Source organism: Typopeltis vanoorti, chromosome 2 (assembly GCF_054136105.1).
Source record: "Typopeltis vanoorti isolate ZY-2024b chromosome 2, IOZ_Tvanoo_1.0, whole genome shotgun sequence".
Classification (NCBI taxonomy): domain Eukaryota; kingdom Metazoa; phylum Arthropoda; class Arachnida; order Uropygi; family Thelyphonidae; genus Typopeltis; species Typopeltis vanoorti.
The window spans coordinates 62,923,882-62,942,984 of NC_143550.1; the positions used below are offsets into that span (position 1 = coordinate 62,923,882).

Here is a 19,103-nt window from a genome sequence, read left to right on the forward strand (position 1 = left end):
TTCCATATTCAATTTACCATCTTCACTAAAAATCGGCCTAAGTAGCTGAAATGTTTTACTTGTTCTATAGGTTTTCCATTCATGATGCAGTTGATATTTTCAATGCTTCTACATATTTTCATTGTCTTTGTCTTGTTACTGCTGACCTTCATGCCATCTCTATTACAACAGTCATTCAATTTAGTCAAGGAATCTTGCAGACTTGTACCAGATTTAATTAGAAGTATAACATCATCTGCATAAAGTAAAGAGCTGAGATTAACATCTTCAATTTTGATATACCACTTTCCTTCATAATGTGATCCATATAGATAATGAAAATTTAACATTAAAGATTTAACATTAAACCATCTTCCTGTACTTCCTTCAATGCTAACTGCTGACTTACAACTCAAATAAAGACAAAGTATTGCTTGATATAATTTCCCATTGACACCATACACTGTAGCATTTTGAATAGCTTTTCTCTTGGCACCTTGCCATATGCCTTTTCCAGACCTACAAAACTTAAATACAGATCTTTGTTATATTCCCATAATTTGTCAACTATATGTCTTAATATTCTTCTTCTTATTATTGTGCTATCTTCTATCGAAGGTCAGCGACCATCTTGGAGAACAAACTGCGGTCTTGTGCTAATCTGAGCAGTTGTGCACTGCTCTTTCCTGTCCACATCTTGATGTTGTCAAACCATGATATTCTTTTTCTTCCTCTAGTTCCTTTGCCATCAATTCTTCCTACCAAAATAGTTTGTAGAAGTTGGTATTTGCTGTTTCTCATGATGTGGCCAAGATATGATGTTTTTCGTTTCTTGATTATTTGAACAAGATGTTTAGCTTTGCCAATGGATTTTAAGACCTCTTCATTGGTAATTTTTTCTGCCCATGATATCTTTAGCATTCTTCTGTATAGCCACATCTCAAAGGCTTCGATTTTCTTGATGGTTGTCACTTTCAATGTCCATGTTTCAACTCCATAGAGCAGAATAGACCACACGTAACATTTCAGCATTCGGCATCTGACTTCCATGTTTAGGTCTTTATTGCAGAATAGTGTTCTCATTTTCATGAAGGACTACCGTGCAACTTCAATCCTTGTCTTTATATCTATTTCTGGACCCCACCGTTCATTAAGCCAACAACCAAGATATTTATATCTTGACACTTGATCAATATTTTTCCCATTGAGTGTCAGTTTCATTGATGAGGCTGGATGTTTGCTGATGATCATGTATTTTGTCTTGTTGATGTTTATATTTATTCCCATTCTTTGGCTTTCTATGTATACTCTGTCAATGAGTTTTTGGAGATCCATAATGTTATCTGCAATTAGCACGGTGTCATCTGCATATCGTAGGTTGTTAACAATCTTTCCATTTATTGTGATTCCCTCTGGACATTCTTCCAATGCTTTTTTAAAGATTACCTCTGCGTATATGTTGAACAGGAGTGGAGAGCACACATCCTTGTCTCACTCCTCTTTTGATGTTAATATCACTGGTGGTAATGTTGTCTAATTGAACAGTAGCTGACTGATTCCAATACAGATTTGTTATTAGTCTTATGTCTTGTTCGTCTAGCCTTGTTTGTTGAAGGACTTCTATTAAGTTAGTGTGTCTGACTTTGTCGAATGCTTTTTCAAAATCTATGAAACACATAAAGACAGATTTCTGTTTTTCTATGCATTTTTGTATCAATATTTGGGTACAGAAAAGGGCCTCTCTAGTACCAAAACCATTCCGAAAGCCGAATTGTGTTTCACTTAGAGTTTCTTCACTTTTTCTATAAATGCGATTCTGAATTACTTTCAAAAATATTTTTAATGTTTGGCTCATTAGACTAATAAGTCGGAAGTCACCACAGGAATTCGCTTTGGGTTTCTTTGGGATAGTGATAAATGTAGATTTGAGCCAATCTGATGGAAATTCATCACTTTCATATATTTCATTAAATAGTTTTTCAAGAAGTTTGATGTTATCTGGTTCTATTAATTTTAAAAATTCTGTTTGCACACCATCTGGTCCACTGGCTTTTCCTGTTTTACTTGTTCGTATAGCATTCTCTATTTCGCATTTCATGATTGCTGGTCCTTGAATGTTATCTTTTATATTTATAGGCTTCTGTCTAGTATCATTGAAAAGTTCTGTTACATATTTTATCCAAATCTGTGCTTTATTCTCTTCTTCTAGAACTATTTTTCCATTTTCGTCTCTTAGAGACACTATTTGCTTTTTCCTCAGTTTTCTGGAAATTTCGTTGATTTTCTTATACAGATTGAAATTATCATGTTTCTTCTGAAGCAGTTCAATTTCAGTACATAAATTTTTCATCCAATTTTCCTTGGCTTCTTTTATTTTTTTTCTTGATGATGTTATGTGTTTCTGTATACCTGGCTAGGTCTTTGTTTTTGTACATTCTTCTTGTATCAATAAGAGAAAGAATCTCATCTGTCATCCATTCCTGTTGTTTTATATTATTCACAACCTACTTCTTCAATACTTGTTGTTACGATGGCATTCTTTAAGCTATTCCAAAGAGATTCCACACTTTTATTTTCTTCTATGTTAATCTGTTGTAATCGCAGGTTAAGCTGTGTCTTGGCACTTTTATTTATGTTCGGGTCTTTCAGTTTTTCTACATCAATTTTCTTTTTCTTCTTTTGTGATTTTTTAGCTGATTTTAATCTAAGACGTACTTCTGCAACTATGGGATTGTGGTCTGATGAGATATCTGCTCCAGGATAAGTCTTTGCACTCTTTATACTACTGTGGAATCTTTTATTTATCAGTATATAATCAATTTGATTTCGGACAATGTTATGTTGGTTATCTTGAGGCGATTTCCAAGTGTACAGTCTTCTGGGTGGAAGTTTAAACCAAGTATTTGCTATTGTTAGATCTTCTTCCTGACAGAACTGGACTAGGCGATCTCCTCTGTCATTTCTTGTGCCTAAGCCATGTTCGCCAACAATTTCTCCATCACCCCCTCTTCCTACTTTTGCATTGAAATCACCCATCACTATGTTTATATCATGTTTCTTTGTTAGGTTTTTAATCTCTTTTAGGTGTTCATAAAACTCTTCAACATCTTCTTCACTTTTGTCAGCTGTGGGTGCACAAGCTTGGATGATATTTATGTTAACGGGGTTTCCCTTAAGTTGTAACAGCATTATCCTTTCAGAAAATGGAATCCAATTTAGTACTGATTTATTGATTTCTTCATCTACTATTACAGCTACACCATGTCGATGTTTGTTCTTATCATTCCCAGAGTAACACATTGTTGTATTATCTTGTTGACACTTTCCAGATCCTGGCCATCTTGTCTCGCAAATTCCCAAAATCCGGATGCCCAGCCTCTTCATTTCTCTTGTGGCATTTCTTAATTTGCCAGCTTCATACAGAGTTCTGACATTCCAAGTTGCAATTTTAAAAGTGGACACCATTTTGAGCCCGGAGATTCTTCGCATCCCTGTCCCATTTAAGGGACGCCGGGAACTTGGGGCCAATTGTAAGGGTTTGCTCGTCATGGTGGTTGTTCTGGAGATAAGGTAGAGCAGTAGTTTCTCTGTTTGCTTTCTGCTCTGCAGTATTACAGACGTACACAATATAATCATATTGCCATCTGCAAATCTCTGATCACAAGCTTTTCCGTCATCATTTGGCTTCAACCTTGTGTCAGTACTGACAATGCTGCTTCCCAATGTCAGGGGCAGTGACCCCAGCAGGTACTTATTTAAATGGCGGCACTACTCGCCATGTCACCGAGTTGTCATTGGGCTTTGTGAGGTTTTAAGTGAGACAGAGTTGCCACTTCTGCTCCCCCACGCCCTGATAGCTCAGTCGCTGTTGGTCCACGGCTGCTTATTCGCCAGATTGCTCTGCTTATATCGCAGCTAGCCTCCATATCTGAAGGCTGTTCCCCGATCCACCACCTGGGGACGCACCTGGTAGTAGTCAGCTCTGCCCCAGGGTCTTAATATTAAATTTCTTAATATAATAGTATATAATGATATTAATATAATAATATTAAAAATATTAATATAATATTGAATTATTAAAATAATATTAAAAATTAATAAAATAATACTATTAAAATTTCTTAATATAATATTAAATGTCTTATGAGGTCTTATGTCTTATAATATTAAATGTCATATGAGGAGGAGAAATGAAATTTTAAAGAAGAATAGCAGGTTAAACTAAACCATATAAAAGAAAGAAACAATGAAAAATGAAAAAAAGAGGAAGAAAAAAATTATCATTATCATCATCAGATCTCTACAGAGCAAAAGCCTTGATGTGCGAGATCTCTCTCTGTCACATACAGCTCATCATACCATGCATTAACTGCACTAAAATTTTTTTGGAAGTTGCAAAATTCTCATGCAATGCTCGTTTCAATCATTTGCCACTCTCCAAATAAACAACCTGCTTCTAATTCCCCTGCTCACATCCTCCTAATTATACAGCTTTCAGGAATGGCCTCGTATTCTCCATCCATCTCCATTACTGTATAAAAAACCACTTCTACTTTAATCTGATAAAAACATCGTACCAACTTATGAGAGTTGGTAAGGTGTTTACCAACTCTCATAAGTTCGAGTTTTGTCAACTCCCTTATGAAGCAGTATAATCTTCTTTTTCTTCCACTCCTTTGGAACTTGGCCCAATGTAAGACTCATATTAAATAACTATATCAAAACACCTTACCTTATCTCACCTTAAAACACATGTGAGATATCATCAAATCCCATATCTTTATTAACATCAAGTTTACTCAATTTCCCATATACCTCATGCTCATTCATAGTCAGTGAATGAGCATGAGGACTGTCTCCGTTTCCAATGCGCTCAGATTCTACATGATGACTTAGCTAATAATATCAAATTCCAAGAAGTTCTTTCAGTATGTAGCTAGCAAAAGAAGAATGATTATGGAAGGATGACAGTGGTTGTTGAAAACAATAAAAGGATAACCATAGAGGAGAGGATATGGTTGAGATGTTAAATGAATATTTAACATCTCAATCTTTCAGGATTGTTAAATCCTGAAAGGTTGAGATGTTAATAAATGATTGTTGAGATGTTAAATGAATATTTAACATCTCAACAACACTGGAATGCAGATATTAACTGTACTACCTGCAATCTTAATATTTATTTAAAAAAAAAACAGTGCTAATGTGGGGATAAACCACCAGTAAAATAAAATAAAATTGAAAAGCAAACGAAAGAAAACCAAAGTACTTATCTTGCCAAAAACTGAGATCTCGTCGGTGGAAGCTAGACCCAGAGGTGATACTAAGGTTGAAGTAATATCGAAGTCATAATTTCTTATACGAGTATCCAAAAGGTGTCACACCTTATTATTAAAATACTCTGGATTAGAGATAGTTGCTGGAATGCAAATATTATGCATATTAATGGAAATAGAAATAGAAGAATACATTATTTTTCATGAGGATAGAAAGAACAAGAAGGGAGGAGTGCTGATGATGATAGCAGGGAAAATATGTCCACATAAGATAGACATGAAAGAGGGAAATAATGGCAATGGTTAAGAGGCAGTGTGGTGTAAAGTATAGATTGACAGAAGAACATATTTATGGGAAGGGCCATTACCCAGATTGGTTTCAACCTTTGCAAAGGTGAAGTGGGGGTCTCCAAAAACTTGGGCAATCCCTAGATCACCCAACACTGAGTGACTCAAAGGATCATTTAACTCAGCAGTGGTTCCACTCAGTGAGAGGCCCACCTTGCCATGGAGAAGAACCTTTAGCAGTGGCTCTGTCCAATGGCAAGCTTACCCCCAAACAAAGCCACTAATAACCCAGGGAAAAGTATCCATCGAAGCAGCCACAAGACCACTTCAGCAGACTTCCCACATCAACAGAAGTATGTTTAAGTGCAAGATTACCTCTCCAAAAACTTGTTCAATCACGCAGAATCATTAAACTCAGCATTGGTTCTATTAAATGACAGGCTCACCCTAAAACTGAGCAAAGCTGCTCATATATCAGGAAATCAGGAAAAAAGCATCTGCTTCAGTAGCACCACTTGCATGGAAACCACTTCAGCAAATTTCCCTCTTCAGTGGGAACCAGACCCAGAACCAATACAAAGGATGAAGTAATACAGAAATCATATTACCTCATACAAGTATTCAAAAGGTGTCATACCTTATTACTAAAATACTCTGGATTAGAGATAGTTGTTGAAAGTTTTTTCATTTTGTTATGGTGTAAATTAAAAATGCCAAGAAATTATGTTCTTGGTTTCATCCTTTATCTAATTGTAAGTTTTCATGGGTAGTAAGACTGTGCTGCATTACTTCAACCTTGGCATCATGTCTGGGTGTGGCTCCCATTGATGAGACCTCAATAAAAGTTAAAACTAGTGTGGATAGTAGCCCTTCCCAAAATGCAGAGCATTATACATATATCTGCCTTGCATTATGAGATACTAAAGCAACTGATGTGAAGTCATTAAGCCTCTATATACAAGTAGACCAGTAGTGAAGTTACTTCGCACACAAACTTTGTTTGCTTACACTTTGATACAGGATGAAACCAAGAATATAATTTCTTGGCATCTTGAATTTATAATTTTTAGAGGGAAGGGTAGAGAGAGAGGGGGGGAGGCAGAGAGAGAGAGAGACTGAATTCACAGTTACCTTGTTTATCAGTAAATCAAACATCACATTTATGAGTAATCCACATTTTCATAAGCACTGTACCAGATTATAAATGGATTGTGATCATTTGAATTACTTGCATTTTTTAGGGATTCATGTCTTAAAAAACCAAAATCTCTAATCATGTCTAGGTTTATATTATTAATGAATAAATACTGAGTCAAGACCGTCACAGAAAGAACTATAAAATATTTACTCCAGAATCACTAACCTTCCTAACCATAAATTTTTCGTCTTGGTTATAATCTCCTCATTATTAGTCCTTCTGTCTTTTCTTATTCGTTCAGCTAGACTGTAAAAATACTGAAAATAAATTAAAATAATAAACAAGATGCTTACAATGCAGTATGTATTGCTAAAAGAAAATGAAAAATGAAAGAAGACTAAAAGGGGAATCAAACTGAATCCTAAGGATCTAACAGATAAGCTTAGGTGTTGATGGTTATTCATGACTTAATTTCTTAATGGTATTAATAACACCAAACAATTTAATCAAAAGATGTTTTATTAACTGCTTGTATTTTGCTGAATTTCAAATCAGCATCATCAGAGCACAACACACAGTTGTACACACGACATGAGTCTGTCGACTCCTTGGAGTTGCCCATAATAATAAAACAATAAAATTGCAGTGTACAAAAGATCTAAATTCCTATTTATGGCACCCTCTAATGTTGGGAAAAAACATCTGCCCAGAAGAAGAAGAATAAAAAATACATTAGCTACTATTACTATGGCAAGTCAGGACTGGCACGCTTTGGATACTCCTTCACATTCGTTTTCTTCCAGAAAACGAATGTGAAGTTTTTTAACTAATTAATTAAAATTAGTTTAATTATTTAGGAGTTGTTACAGATCTGAAAGGTTGTTTTTTGAGTCAGCAATGGCTTTGAAGAATTCTCCTAACCTCAACATACTTGTTCAGGTTACATTAATTGCATTAATGTTCAGGTTGCATTAATTTGCCAAAAATTTGGGAGACTGTCATCCTAAGAGCAACTGCCAGATAGCTGTAATGATTTTTTCTCCAACATTAGAGGGCACCATAAATAGGACTTTAGATATTTTGTACACCACAATTTTATTGTTTTACTTACTCACTGTCACGTGTACAAGTGTGTTTTGCTCTGATGATGCTGATTTGAAATTCAGCGAAATATAAGCAGTTAATAAAACATCTTTTGATTAAATTGTTTGGTGATGTTAATACCATTAAGAAATTAAGTCATGAATCCTAAGGAATTCTTTTTAGGTAAATGGCTAGTTAAAAAAATTAATTAGTTTGAAAATAGTCTCAGCAAATGTATTATTATTATTTGATACACTGGAAGTTCTATAAACATTCCGGAAGTAAATTAAAGATGAATTAATTAATTCTGGTACAATGTCATGATGTCAACAAATGATAACATCACAACATTCTATTGAGTATTAGCATCTTTATGGTTTAAGTCATAGGTCTTTATGCCATAGGAACAATGAAGTATTGTGAAAATATTTTTTTCACCTCAGAATTTCATACCAAGTGACATTTCTTAGTAGATAGCCCTATAAGAGGAAAAATGTTTGTCATGTCAGATAATGCATTGGTAGCATGAGCAGTTATGGTGTCAAAACATATGTAACAATGGTGCAGACAGTTCGAGAACATCAGAATAATGTGATATCGGTGTGCATTTGGAGAAGCAGGGAAAATAATTTACTTCCTGGAGGTTGCACACGCAAGGCCCAAATCATATTAACTATAATGTTACAAAGTTCACATTGCCAGTCAAAAGAAACATACACATTGTAATAAAAATAAAGAACACTGGGTTTATTGGTCGTAAAGATTTAATATTACTAGTCACCTTCTAGTTTCACCACATAAATTTTACGTTCTGATATCTCTACTTACTCTCAGTTAGATTCTGACCCTACCTGGACAAACCATGTAAAAAACCACAATCTTTTATGCAACATGACTACATGGCCCACGAATCTTAAGAAAAAATTGAAATCCATGCATCCATTAACTCCATGTTTATATGGATCATCAAAAGTACACAAGACCAATATTCCTCTTTGACCGATCAGAGATGGTATTAGCTTGCCAACTTATTTGTTATCAAAACATCTTGCTCATCTTCTAAAGGAGCACATTAGACACATGAATGTCTATATCAAAAATATGCAACGCTTTGTAAAAAAAACTAGGAAAAAATTTTATCTCACAAACAGACATTCTAGCTAGTCTGGATCTTGTATTGTTATTTACAAATGTTCCTGTGAATGAAGTTATGGTACTTATAAATAATCTGTTCCCTCAAGACATCTCTCAACTATAAACATTGTCTCAACTCAAATTTTTTCCAATGGAATGGGAAAATCTACAAAAAACTTTTGGGCCTTGCAATGGGAAGCCCTCTATCTCCTCCTCCTGCAGACTTGTTCATGCAAAAGTTCAAAAATGATGTCTATTAATCTACAAATCCTAAACTGTTAATTTGGTAGAGATATGTCAATGACATATTTATAACATGGAAACACAGTGAAGCTGAGTTATATGATTTTCTGGCATCTATTAACTTCTTCCATCATAAAATCAAATTCACCTTAGAACTTGAGAATGAAGGAAAATTACCTTTTCTAAACATTTTAATTACAAAACAAACAGACGAAGGCATTTTTCTTAGTGTGTACCATAAGCCGACTCATACAGATTGTTATCTACATTTCCCCTCGGTGCACCATATTTCACCGTATGTATAATGCCCAAAAATTGGGCATTGTATATATGCTGAAAAGGAGGATAATCTCTATTATAAGAGTTGAATGAACATTAACAGAAAAATGACATTCTATTCTCAACTATTGATCAGCAATGGATATCCTAAAAAAATAGCAAAAAGAATACTACTCTCTAACCCCTCTCTACAACAAATCCATGAATTCATTACAGAACTTCAATTTCCATCTCTTTTGTTGGCAAACTTTCGCAAAACACTGCTAATCTCCTGAAATTTCATGACATTAGAGTAGCCTTCAAACTAATTATGACAGTACGAAATCTGTTATGCTCACCAAAATACCACAACTGTTTCAACAAACATCCTGAAGTTTACAATATCCCATGTTCTTGTGGCCTTAAATACATAGGACATACTTTGAGAAGTTTAGAAATAAGACAAAAGGAACATATTGGAGACATCAACAACAACAGAGAGGACAGTTCAGAGTTGGCATTCCATTTCTCCAACATTCACCACAACATTAAATGGGATAAGAGCTCCATGCCATACATAGAAGAAGACCACAGCTCCGCAACATAAAAGAGGATACAGTGGTAATCCACTCACAAGGTACACTAAAAAAGAAACCAAGGGATGATTCTGTGTGACATTTGCAAGTCACTCATCAGATGTCTAAATATATCAGAGTTTAACTTCTCTGCTAATTATCGGATGCACCTGCTGAACAATGACTGACCATGTGCCAGCATCCAAGCTCCAAGTGTTTCTATTGCTTATGTAACAGTTCCTATGCATTCACTATTTATTTATTTTTAGCAATGTATTGATTCATAATCTGTGCTTGTTGTTTATTTATATTTGTTGTATGTTCATCCAAACCCAGATGAAGCCACTAATTTATGTGGCGAAACTAGTTGGTGACCTAGTAGTATTAAATCTTTACAACCAATAAACCCAGTGTTAGTTATTTTTATTACATTAGTTTTGTGGTCTAAAATGACATACTAAACATACATATATTATTACATGACACCTCCAAGGACTCATTGCAGGAGGGCACTCTACTCCACTCTGCCATACATATGTAACCGTCTCCCCTACTACTTAATTCTCCAACTTAGTCTCTATTAAAACGCCAGCACTATTTCTAACAGAAATCAACTGCAGGATCTACACACAGATTTATTGGAAAAGAATAACAATAAACTTTGACATGTTTTCTGTCTACTAACTAACAGAATCATCAGGAAATTAACTGGGACAATATACAAATCAGCATCATCAGAGCACAACAAACTTGTACACACAACAATGCGCAAGTAAATGTATCAACTCTTCACACAGCAGAAGTTTTTATTGAAAATGAGAAGTATGAAAAGTATTTGTTGAAAGTAATAGTGAATGTGTGTATGGAAATGGAGTATACTGAGATGTGGGTGGGGAAGTTGAGCTTGAACGGATATATATGATAAGCAGTGATACAGCTGATTGGGGAAGGGTAGGTGTGGTATGGTGAGGAAATCACAACCAACAAGTGGCTTGGATAGGACTGGTTATAGACCTAAAAATGAACTGCTGTGTTTGTTTGCACATGCCCGAGTATCAGAAATAAGTATTAAATTATTTCAGGAAATTACAACGTATATTAAATATTAATTAAAAGAAAACTTTAATCAACACTTCCTATATTTCGTCAATGTTACATTGCCATCTTCGTGAGAACATAAAACTATGATATGTGCATACAGGCACTAACAACAAGCAAATGAGGCCGAAGAGAGTAACTAACGTTGTTCCTAGAGTCCTAAAGGTGCCCTCTAGCAGGCTAAATTGGGTTGTCTTGGCTGTTGGGCTGATGTTCTCATGATGCAAGCTTCCCAAATTTGGGACAGTCTCATGCACCCAAATTTGTTGAGGTTTGGGAAGTTTTTTTAGAGCTGAGGCCGATTCCATGAATAATCTTTCGTATTTATATTTGCTGCGGTGTAATAAAGTGGCTTTCTTCCATCGTATTGTGTGGCGGATATCCAGAGCATGGTCCACAAGTCCAGAATGGCTATTAGAAATATATACACGTTTACACAAGAATAATGTTTAATTTGCCTAATATTTCATATATTATAAAGTTATTTGATTTCGTAATGCACTCTAGAAAAAATTTTACAACCCAAGTGGAAGGAACAGCCATGGGAAGTCCACCCTCTCTCCTGCTCTTGCCAACTTTGTTCTCATCTATATTCCCTCAACCATCCTTTTGGGTTAGATATATAGACGACATCATTGCTGTATGCCTTCACAACAGAGACTCCTTACCTTCTGTTTTAAGCAGTATCAATTCCTTACATCCTCGTATAAAGTTTACCATGGAGATTGAAAAAAGACAACAAGTTATCATTTTTAGACGTCCTTCTCATCCGTTCACCTTCAGGTATTCTTACAACAACAGTTTACAGAAAACTAACTTTCACAGGTTGTTATATTCTCAAAGAATCTGCTCATCATCCTTGTCAAAAAACAAGAATCATAAAATGTTTAATCCAATGAGCCAAAACTAATTGTTCAATTTCTCATTTATTATAGAAAGAACTTTCGACTATCAAACATCACATGAAAGTAAATGGCTTCTCCAAAAAGAGTGCACAACATCTTTTCGATTCCTACAATCCAACACAGAACAGCAAAGTTCAATACGTTGAGTTCCAATTCTTTACATTTCCAGGATTTCAGAACCAATTTCAAGAATTCCGAAGAAATATGATTTAACAGCCACTTATATACCTATTAACAAATTATCCAATGATTTTCCTTCTTCTAAAGATAAATGCTCAACTGTGTCTCTATCTGGTGTGTATCAAATTCTGTGTAACTGTAATCTTTCCTATTTTGGACAAACTGGAGATTCTATAGAAAAAAGAATTCAAGAGCAGCACAACAAACCCGAGAAATCTGGATTAGCTCAGCAGGGAATAGAAACAAGCCACAACATCCTTTGGTCCAAGACTCTCCTCCTACACAGATGTCGCTACAAATTTGAACATTTATTTAAAGAAAGTGTGGAGGCCTTACCTTCAACATCCTAACTTGAGTCGTAATGACTGTATATCCATATCGAAAATTTGGGAAAGTTTAATCAGAATAACACATTAATTTTTTTTTTTTTTTAATGTAAATTTCCTATATCAGTCTAATGTTATTTAAGATTATTACATGAATTTCTGAATTAATATATTTAATTATGACTTTAAAAATGTTTACTCCTCTAATACTTAGCGATATAACATCATGCGGCTCGTTCTATGTGTGTGAATGATCAATTGTTCGTATTCCACCTTGTTTTTTAAAACTATTCCTATGTAGCCACTGAAGATGGTCTGTAATATTCAGACCAAAATATTTGGCAAATTAAACATTATTCTCGTGTAAACGTGTATATATTTCTAATCATTATGTCACAAGTATCGTTAAAGAATCAAAATGGCTATAACAGTGAAACCGGATGTATTTTTGTGTTTGAATATCCTGATATTAGCTGTCCTGCCTGTTTGGCCATAGCAGGACAGTTTACGGCTGCAAGGGACCTGGTATACTCCAGGCAGGTCTAGGGAAAGTGGCTGGTCTTTGGTGGAGCAGATAAAGAATGCCAATTTCTTATATGGTTTGTAACAGGTCGTCAAGTCATTTTTTTTAGAATTTTGGTTAACTTTTCAGAGGTGCTCAAGATGTAAGGAATGGTGATAGATTTAGTGTAATCTTTGTTTTTTTGAAAAAGGGGGGGGGGGTTGTGGTTAACTGGTTTTAATATTTTCTGGATTTTTTGGGGATTGTAGCCATTGGCTAAGCATGTATTAAGGATATGGTTTAGTTCAGTGGTTAGGGGCACTGTCATCTGAACAGATTAATTTTGCCCTGTTATATAGATATAAAGAGAGTGGTCCGTCAAGGCTATGTGATCTCTCCAAATCTATTTACCAGCACTTTAGAATGCATTCTGAAAAAAATAGACCTAAATGTAGGAAAAAGCATAGATGGTGAAAAACTACAAATCCTTATGTTTGCCGATGATCTAGTATATCCCACAACCCAAAAGACCTAGAAGAAATGGGTGAAAAAACATACACAAACAGCAGTAAGATAGGCTTAGAAATGAATCTAGTAAAAACAAAATGGATCAAAAACATCTATGCAAGTGACAGTCACCTATGTATTGATAACATCCCTATAGAACAAGTTGACTCCTACAATTACTTAGGACAAACAATAAAAATGAATAACAATTTATCTGAAGAACTAGCAAAAAGAAATAAAGCTGCATGGCTATCATTCAGCAGACTAAAAGAAACACTTACTGATCCAAATCTTGACATCTCTGCGAAGGCAAAACTATTTAATAGTGACATTCTTCCATCACTCACATATGGATCAGAAACATGGAACACGACAAGAAAAGAAGAAGAGACTCTCAGAATAACTCAGCATGCAATAGAATGCAAGATTTGTAACATCAGCAAAATGGAACATGTTAGAAACACAGAACTAAGAAAGAGATCAGACATAAAAGATCTCGTAACTGTAGTATATGAAAGCAAGATGAGATGGGCAGGTCACATAGCCAGACTCAGGGATAACAGATGGGCATATAGAATGCTCAACTGGCAACCAAGAATAAAGAGAAAACCAGGAACACCACCCACAAGATGGGAAGATCCACTAGTGCAATCTATGGGTATAATGGAAGAGAGAAGATCGAGATCGTTGGAGGCATCTTTGTGACCTGCACTCATGGAGAAATCCTGAGTGAATCAAGGTAATATAGGGTTTTTATAACCCCATATTGTTGTTAGATGGGGGGGGGAATTGCTGGTGATTGTATCTGCCTGTATGGGTTGGTTTTCTGTAAACAGAGAAAGCCAAGATCCATCAGGCAATCAGAGTGTATAGGAACGGTATACCATTGTTTTTTTCCTTTTCCAAGATGAACTGGATTCTGGGGGTGTTTGGTTGTTTAAGTGTGTTAAGAAGATATGCAGTGTATCTGAGCCATGTGGCCAAACAGCGAACACATCATCCATGTAGCATAGCCAAACAGTGAGTTTTTGTGGGGCTGAGTTTAAGGATTTTTCTTCAAGTCTCCATAAAGAAGTTGGCCATGGGTAGGGAGAGTGGAGAACCCATGGCTGTCCCCCCTCTATCTGTTTGTAGAATTTTCCATGCCAAATGAAATAGCTTGAGTTCATTGTGAACTGAAATAGGGCTGAGATATTGGGAGGAAATCTGGCTTGGATGAGCTCTAAGGTATCTTTGAGTGGGACATTCGTGAATAGGGAGAGGACATCAAAACTGACCATTATGTCAGTGTGTTGGAGTGAGAGGTTTTCCATACTGGCTTTGAAGCGGCTGAGTTTTTTATGTGTGATGGTGTGTTGCCAGTATAGTGTGTGAGCGTTTTGGCTAGATGTTTGACTAATTTATATGTGGGAGAATCAATGTCATCCACAATGGGATATAATGGCACATTTTGTTTACAACTTTTGGTAGTCAATATATTTGGGGGGGGGGTCTAGAGTTAAAAGGCTTTAGTTTGTTAGTAACTTCCACAGGCCAAGAAGTAACCTTCTTAAGGAACCTTTGGAGTATTCTGATTTGGGAGCTGGTGGGATCATATTCAATAGGGAGGTAGGTAGATTGATCTAACAATAAAGAAGTAAGCTTATCTGTAGTCTGTTTGGTTGAGAACCACAGTGGCATTTCCCTTACCAATGCAGATGTTCTCTTGGCCAACATCAATGAGGCTATTCATGCATTAGAAGAAGAGCTTGCCCTATGCTGAACCACGACCTTTGGATGATTCTCTATGATGTCTTGTGTGTTTCAGCAGAGAAAGAATTTTAAAAAATACAATGTCGGCACATCAAAAAATTTGAAAATCTGAAAAAGAACTCTACCTCTGAACCTCAACTACTGCTCAACACAGTAATTAGCCTGTTTTCCATTACCTTGAAATCTGAAGCACTCAGCGCACTTGCACATGGCCACAATTTCGCCTTATCACTGAAGAAAATACCTTCCGAAGAAATAATGATACGTGAAATCCGCAGCCTTCCCAACCATATTTCCAACAATATCAGATTGGCATTTCTTTCCAGCAAAACCACCAAAAACCAACCTATCCAAAGAAGAATATAAAGCTCTACAAGAAATGAAGAACAATAGAGAAATAGTAAGGTTTTTGGTGGTTTTGCTGGAAAGAACACCAGCTACATCCAATCTGATATTGTTGGAAATATGGTTGGGAAGGCTGCGGATTTCACGTATCATTATTTCTTCGGAAGGTATTTTCTTCAGTGATAAGGCGAAATTGTGGCCACGTGCAAGTGCGCTGAGTGCTTCAGATTTCAAGGTAATGGAAAACAGGCTAATTACTGTGTTGAGCAGTAGTTGAGGTTCAGAGGTAGAGTTCTTTTTCAGTAATTAGCCTGTTTCAGATTTTCAAATTTTTTGATGTGCCGACATTGTATTTTTTAAAATTCTTTCTCTGCTGAAACACACAAGACATCATAGAGAATCATCCAAAGGTCGTGGTTCAGCATAGCGGCAAGCTCTTCTTCTAATGCATGAATAGCCTCATTGATGTTGGCCAAGAGAACACGGGTAGTGGCAATTTGTTCACATAGTAGGGCAAAGCTAGAAAGTGTTGATTAAAGTTTTCATTTAATTAATGTTTAGTATATGTTGTCATTTCCTGAAATAATTTAATAGTCATGTGTTACCAATGTATAAGTTTATCTACAAGAATTATCAGAAATAAGGGAAAAGAAATATTTTCACTGATTTCAGTGAAATAGTTTCACTGATTGAATCTATTCATAGAGACATCATAAAGAATTGTCCAAAGGTCATGGTTCAGCATAGCGGCAAGCTCTTCTTCTAACACACGAATTGCCTCATTGATGTCGGCCAAGAGAATATGGGTAACAGCAATTTGTTCACATAGTAGGGCAAAGCTAGAAAGTACCACAATCACTGGAATAAGTAAAACATGGTTGAATGAAGATGACATATTAATGGAAATAGAAATAGAAGGATACAGTATTTTTTGTGAGGATAGAAAGGACAAGAAGGGAAGAGCTGCTGATGATAGCAGGGGAAAAATGTCCACATAAGATAGACATGAAAGAGGGAAATAGTGGCACTGGTTAATAGACATTGTGGTGTAAAGTAGAAGTTGATAGAAGGGCATATTTAGCTGGATGTTGCTATATGGGTTGCTATATGGATGTTGCAGGGAATGTAGAGGATAGTATAAAGAAACATATAAACAACTTGGATTAGGTAAATAAAGGAAGGGTAATTTTATAGATGACTTTAATTATGGTGGTATAGACTGGAATGAAGAGATACCATTTGGGAATAAGCAAAATTATTCCCAGGTACTTGAGAGATAACTATCTCAGGCAGCATGTGAAGGAAGGCACACAAGGATCAAGAGTTTTATATCTGATAATTTCATCAGAGGATGTAACTGTGAGTGAGATTTTGCACTTACCTCCACTCTGTGGAGAGTGATCATGAAGTGATCACCTGGGTTGTTGTTGTTAGCTATATGCAGACTTCTCTGAGGAAAGGATATATGTGGAAGTACAAAGCTGGTAATTATGAAAGCTTAAGAGACAGTTTGGAGCTATAACATGGAATGAGGAATTCAGTGGTAAGGAAATAGATTCTGCTTGGGAATTTACAAAGGAAGACAGAACAGCATCATCATGTGAATGTATTCCGAAAGCCAAAATGCTTTTGGCCTGGTTGACTGAATGGTTAGTTAACCACTCTCCATTCAAAAAGCTGTGGGTTTAAATCCATGGGCATGGATGTTTGTGATTGTCTGTGAAAATACTAGTGATGGTGGTGGGACAGTAGATGGCATTGGTGTAGATGATGCGATTCATTTTAGTTGGTGGATTGAGTGGCGGAAACAGAGAATTGTAGAGTAGGTATCCTCCTTCGATGAGTCTTTGGAGGTGTCACACATCAATAATAATAATAATAAAGGCTGAATTATGTAAGTTTAAAATGGATGAATGAGTAGGAGTGGCTTAAGCATGATATCTGGAAGAAGTAGGAACTTTGGAAGCAGTACAAGTTGAATGATGGTAATAATCAGTTACATGAACAATATGAAGAACAAACCAGGAGAGTGACTCAGTCAGTGAGGAAAACAAAAGTGAAGTATGAGCAGAAATTGACATTTCAGGACAATAGGGAGATTTTTAGATATATCAAATGTAAGGGAGAATGATTATGGTAAGATAATGTTAATGGATGAAAATGGTAGAATGGTAGCTGCTGCACAAGAGTTTGCTGAGGTATTCATTGATCAATTTATAAGGGTGGTTTCATCCTCATCAGGGTGGAATCATGAACAACTTAAGTGTAGAGGATATCTTAATTGTGAGTGGGCAGGAAATATTTACAGAAATAAATAACCATAATGTCAATAAGGCAAAAGCATTTGATGACATATCACCATGTGTCTTAAGGGAATGTTTCAAGGAATTGGCAGTAGCACTAGCATGCCTGTTTAATAAGAATCTTTCAACAGCATGTGTTCCAAGGTTGTGGAAAGAAGGTAAAATTGCTCCACTTCATAAAGGTAGTGATAATTGTGTGGCTGCAAATTATAGGACAATCTGTATATCTGCAATTGTAGTGAAGGTACTAGAGAAAGATTTGTGAGAAGCAGGATACAGAAATGGGTTTAAAACAGCAGTATTCTCTATGGTGAGCAGCATGAGTTTGTTAAGAAGAAATCATGTTTTACTAACTTACTTATGTACTATAACAAGGCAACAAATACTTTGGACAGGGAAGACATATACAGTGGTGTACTTAGATTTTGCAAAAGCTTTTGATAGACTGCCACAATACAAGCTTTTAAATAAATTGTAACACATTGGACTGGATAACATACTTCTGAGTTGGATCAGTGACTGGCTGTCAGATAGGTATGAGAAAGTTGTATATGGGGGGTGCACTATGTCAAAAGAGGAAGGTCACTACTGGTGTACCAAAGGGTCAGTTTAATTATTATTATTATTACATAACAACTCCAGGCAGTCCAAAGACTCATTAATGGAGGGCACCTACTCTACAACTCTCTGTCTCCACCACTCAATCAACAAACCGCAACTACCATCATCAACCGCAACTACACCAACTATCGCCAATCATTACCACTAGTATTTTCACACGGACAATCACAAACATCCATGCCCACGACGGGATTCGGACCCACAGCCTTTTGGCTGGAGAGCAGATACGCTGACCACTCGACCAACCAGGCCGGTTTTGGTACCATTGTTCTTCAATTTGTATGTTAATGATGGGGTGGGTTTATCTAGTGATATGCAATTGTTTGTAGATGATGCAAGATTGGGGAAAGCAATGCAGAGTCAAGTAGATGCTATGGCCTTACAGGAAAACTTGAATTGAATGCATGAATGAGCAGATTAGTGGAACTATCAGTTCAATGTTGCAAAGTGTAAGATTTTGAAATTTAGTGAACAGTGATGGGATCTAAAGTAAACACTTGAAGGGAAAACTTTAAAGGAAGTAGAGGAGATGATAGATCTAGGAGGCATGATGGTGGACAAGGACCTGAAATAAAGGAGCCATATTGAAC

General features: G+C 36.0%; 1 protein-coding gene across 1 annotated transcript in view; it reads right to left on the reverse strand.

Moving 5' to 3' along the window:
- Positions 1-19,103, reverse strand: part of LOC150109090 (phospholipase D1-like) — a 558,765-nt gene that overhangs the window by 192,244 nt on the left and 347,418 nt on the right. Inside the window, exon 11 of the mRNA XM_090405612.1 lies at positions 6,907-6,998. Coding sequence (XP_090261738.1) covers positions 6,907-6,998 — 92 coding nt within the window. The remainder of the gene's footprint in view (positions 1-6,906; positions 6,999-19,103) is intronic.